The 4943-nt window shown below is 40.4% G+C and overlaps 1 protein-coding gene across 1 annotated transcript in view; it reads right to left on the bottom strand.

Moving 5' to 3' along the window:
• The window catches only part of LOC143036636 (uncharacterized), an 11191-nt gene extending 6625 nt beyond the window's left edge, over positions 1-4566 (bottom strand). The window contains exons 1-3 of the mRNA XM_076204195.1: positions 4381-4566; positions 3059-3181; positions 1232-1331 (exon numbers count right to left, since the gene is read on the bottom strand). Of these exons, the coding sequence (XP_076060310.1) occupies positions 1232-1331; positions 3059-3181; positions 4381-4566 (409 nt within the window). The remainder of the gene's footprint in view (positions 1-1231; positions 1332-3058; positions 3182-4380) is intronic.
• Positions 4567-4943: the final 377 nt, after the last annotated feature.

Genomic DNA, 4943 nt, shown 5'->3' with positions numbered 1-4943 from the left:
GTGAGGTAATGGAAAGAGAGAGAGAAGGATTTGAGGTGAAGGCGGGGCTACATCAGGGTTCTGTAATGTCACCATGGTTGTTCAGTGTGTATATGGATGGGGTGGTGCGGATGTAACACGAGGCTTGATGCTAGTGAGAGAAAGTAGAAGACAGTGTGAGGTGAGCTAGTTGTTGCATATGACACTGGGCTTGTGGCTGGGAAAAAGGAAGGATTGGGACAACTAGTGGTGGTGTTTGGGAGAGTCTGTGAGTGGAGCAAACTGGAAGTACACGTGGACAAAAGTAAGGTGATGGAATGTAGAAGGAGAGGAGAGAGGGTGGCAGTGAGTTGGAGGTAATCTTAATGGAGAAAGGTTGGAGGAAATGATTAGTTTTAAGTATTTAAGGCCGCATCTAACAGGGAGTGGAGGAGTTGAGGTGGAGGTAATCAACAGAAAAGTGAAGCGAGTAAATGTCTTGAGGAAATGAAATATGTAATGTGAAATATCTATCTGAGGTTGAACGTAAAAAGAAGACAGTAAGAAGGGTTAGTTGTGCCTACGGCACTGGATGAAACAGAAGAATGGAATTCAAGAGATGCAGAAAAGAGAGAAGCATAAATATGTTTGAAATGAAGAGTTGAAAAAGTATGGCAAGGGTTACAAGGATCGATAGAGTAAGAAATAAGGCAGTGAGGCAAAGAGTGGGGATGAGAAAGGAGCTGGCAGATAGGGTTGATCAGAGAATACTAGAATGATTTGGGCATATGGAAATAATGAATGAAAAAAAGTCTTGCAAAATGAGTGTGGAAGGCAGAGATGGATGAAGTGAACTTGAGGGGTAGACCGAGAATGAGATGATTTGATGGGGAAGTCTTAGGTACAAGGGGGATATCTGTCGAGGAGAGAAGGTAATGGCTAAGTGGAGAGTGATTGTGAATGGATGATAAATTGAGCAAAAGGCCCTTTCCTCTTTATAAAGGGGGTGAAGTAAGTAATCAAGGCAAAAAACTCGTCCATCCCAAACCAGTCCAACAACTATTTGTTATTCCATCTTAGTTCCTTGTGAATAAAGGGTCAACTCTGACCATGCCCACTGGTCGGGTCAGAGACAATACGGCAAGACAAAGCACCTCCACAACATGCTCCCACAGCCGAGGCTGGTTCACCCCCACCGTTTCATTACATGGTGACAGACAAGAAGAAGAAACGGATAGGAAATATGAAGAGGAAATACTTATATATTCCTTACGCTGAAACTTGATGTCATTCTCGAGTTCTGGAAATGACTCTCCACTAGTTCCACGGCAGAAGAATGTGACATACAGCTTCCCTCCAGGACGCAGCCAGCTCTGCGTGTTTACATCGAATTATTCATCCAGGTCATGATAAATGTTGCAATTGATTATATCTCGACATGCAAATGGTGTTATATCACATTGAGCAGTGTTTATATTCAAATATATAAGGTGCACATAGTAAATGATCATATAAGGAATGTTGCAGATATAATTTACTATTTTGGATATGTGTTTTATGATGAGAATTAGCAAGCTGAATGAGAAGATAAAAGAGAAATAATACTAGGAGAAGCTGAAAGAAACGTGGAAAGGAGGAGTAGAAAAAAGAAAGGGTAAGTTTCAAGGAAGAAATTGACAAAGTGTGGAAAGATAGTATGTAGGACAAAAAGGATGGGATGGAATAGAAGGAAGGGAAGTGAATGGTGGGATTTAGAGACGGAGATGACAGTGGAAGAGGAGAACCAAGCGCAAGCCAATTGGTTTCAAGGTAAAACTAGGGACGCTTATGAGAGGTGCAACGAGAGAGGAGAAGCAAAACGTAAGGTGAGGGAGGCAAAGAGGAGAGCAGATATAAAATGGGAGTAGGAATTTTATTTTTTTAAAGAATAAAAAGAAATGAAGAAAGTGAAGAGAGTGAGGGGGTGAGGCAGGTGAGAAAGGCTAAAGAGTGCAGCAGATGGACCAACACTCAGAGATCCATCTCTTCTTTTGTTTTTCCACTTGTCATATCTTCCACTGTTTTGCCCATTTCTGATACTTGTATTTATTGCCTTGACGTTAATTTTCCAAACTTATCTCTAGGTATATATATTGCCTAGATCTTTTTTGCAGCAACTTGCAGTCTTCATATCTTATCCTCATCATATGTAAACATGGTTTTGTAGTTTGTCATGCCTTTCATCATATTATCTACCAAGATTAAGAGGATTGTGGGACTTCGCTAATCGCTGCCCTCCACCCTGACAATTCATCATTTACTACTGTCAGGAGCATCAGGAATTTTTTCTTCCAATCAAATAGAATACCTCTAAACCCTCCAATGTGCTGTAGTTTCCATAGTAGTCGATGATGAGGTGCTTTCTCGAAGGCCTTTTCCACATACAAGAGTATACCTTCCAAAAGCTTAATAGGTTCAACACACGTGGTCTTCTAGTTCTAAAACGAAATTTAATGTCTTCCAATATGTTTGTTTCATTAATGTATTCAACCCACCTCTTGTTTATAATTCTCTCACTCCATACTGGTCAGGGGGGTCACTGACCTTAGTGAATTGGTGTCACATCATCCTTTTTCCAACACTTTGTTTTCTTTTGGATGATCACACAATTAATTTATAAATCTTGTCCGCGTGAATATGTGTATTTCCTAAATTGTAGCATAATGGAACAAAGTTGCACTCGTTCCTGTTTTTTTTTCCTCCAATTATCATACTTAGTTTTAGATTAAATTTTGGGCTTAGCTTGTCTTAACTGTTCAGTGGATGGTGCATCTGTATAGAAACTTGTGCTTTTTGATGTCTTTTCCTCATTATTTGATCAAACTTTTCCCCATGACCTCGTTACTCCACAGCCCCAAACCAGGAGGTCTTTGTCAGCTTTATCAACTTCCTTTAATGACAAAACAGTTTTGTCAAGTATGTGTGTGTGTGTGTGTGTGTGTGTGTGTGTGTGTGTGTGTGTGTGTGTGTGTGTGTGTGTGTGCGTGCATGTGTGTGTGTGTGCGTGCGTGTATGTGTATGTGTGTGTGAAAATACATTCTTCACATAAAAATAGCTTTACCTGGATTTTTTTGAAAAAAGATTCTTTGTCATCGATATACATCAAAGCCTCTCGAGAGTAAATGGCATCAAAGCTTGCGGGATCTAACTCTATCTCTGTTATGTTTGCGATTTCGAAGTGGATCTGAAACGAAATTGATCGAATCTGTAATGGCTCAAGACAAAGTTATGATTGTGCTTATAAAGATTATGTGTATTTATCTAGTTGTATTTGCCTAGTTGTATTCTAACTATCCATTTTATATAGATGATGGGGTGAAGGGGGCTTTGGGGAAGAGGGAAAGAGGGGAATATCTGTTGAGTAAGGACGGGAGAGGACAGAAGACAGAGGTGAATGGAGAATGGTTGTATATGGATGATGCATGAGCTGGAATGGGTGGGGGGTGAGGGAGCATGTGTGAGAATAATTTGACGCAGCCCAAAGGGATTTCTTCCCATCTTCTCCTTATCTGCATGAGGGGATGGAGAGGGGGGGTCGCCGATTTAATGAAGCGGCCTTGCTGTGTCTTGCGACACTGCTTCTGACCAGGGCAGTGGACAAGATGCAGGGATGAGCCATCATCCAGGAGGTGCCAAGATAAGAGGGTGGAGGGGTGTGGAGTGTATTTAGGGATGGAATGGGTGGGAATGGTTTTATGTCTTTTCTTTTTGGCTACCTCCCTTGTAAGGGGGAAAAAGCCTTGGTATATGTATGTATTTTATATGGGAACATGATCAGACAATTTTCCCAGGCTGAATAGCCAATGGGCTGAACACGAATCTTCATGCTAGTCTAAATGTGGATATTGAAAAAAAAAAAAAAAAAAAAAATTACATCATTAGCATGAACATTCAGGCGAAATATTTGTATTCTATATTACTCCTAGAGAAGGGATTAGAATATGTTTGTAAATTTTTTTGGGGATTCATGTTAGATAGTTTGGAGTAATAATTTGCTTACGGCCATATATGATACTTCAATGAAAACTTTGTATTCACAAATTGTTAATGCGATGAATATAGAATCATGAACCTATGAAGATAATTCACACAAAGAGGTATTTTTCATGTTTGTCTGATAGAGACTAGTTTTTATGTTTCAATACTGCTACACTGTTTCCAAGGGTTCACTGGCGACATCTTCATTTGTGCAAAATTAATGTTTCCTGGTTTCCTCCCAGACAACTTATAAATTTTAATATTACTGTGTGTGTCTGTTGTGATATACAATTCGTGTACCCGCTAGAACCATAAACCAAATATTCAAACTATCAAATCCTGGATATTTTCTTTTTGTTGGACCAAATTCACACATTTCCTCATATCTCCCACCATCCTACATACCAAATCCTGGATATCTTCTTTCTGTTGGTCCAAACGTGTCTTTGCAGTCTTAATCATGTTGGTCGAGATGTCGACACCGTGGACGTGGACCCCGTAGTTCTGTGCCATAGAGATGGCTGCGCCGCCGGCTCCGCATCCCAGATCCAGCACACGTTGACCTGGTGCCAGATTCAACGTCTTTATCATTTCCTGTGGATATAATAATTAGTTTTCACTTTACTGTAAAGAGAGAGGTGTACATTCTGGGTGAACACAGCCTCATTTTATAAATTATTTTATCCGTTATAGGAAGATTAGTGAGAGATGTGAATGGGCAATGGGGGTGTTTGTGTTGCGGAGGCACCGCAATCCCACAAAGGATTTCGAAGGTTACATCATGTAAGCAGAAACATCCAACTCTATAGATCCTCGATACTCAGTATTGCATCAGCCAATGCTTAGCAATGCACATAGTCAAATGATACTCAGGCAATGAGGGGTCTTTCGACATTAGAATGTCCTGTCTGCGTGTGAGAAGGCAGTCATGATTACAAAGATACATAATGAATGCAGGCTGAAGGGGT

The sequence above is a fragment of the Oratosquilla oratoria genome, chromosome 21 (assembly GCF_046742065.1).
Source record: "Oratosquilla oratoria isolate Oo_2021 chromosome 21, ASM4674206v1, whole genome shotgun sequence".
NCBI classification, from domain to species: domain Eukaryota; kingdom Metazoa; phylum Arthropoda; class Malacostraca; order Stomatopoda; family Squillidae; genus Oratosquilla; species Oratosquilla oratoria.
The sequence above is the reverse complement of the archived record's forward strand: the minus strand, read 5'-3'. Positions and strand labels throughout refer to the sequence as shown.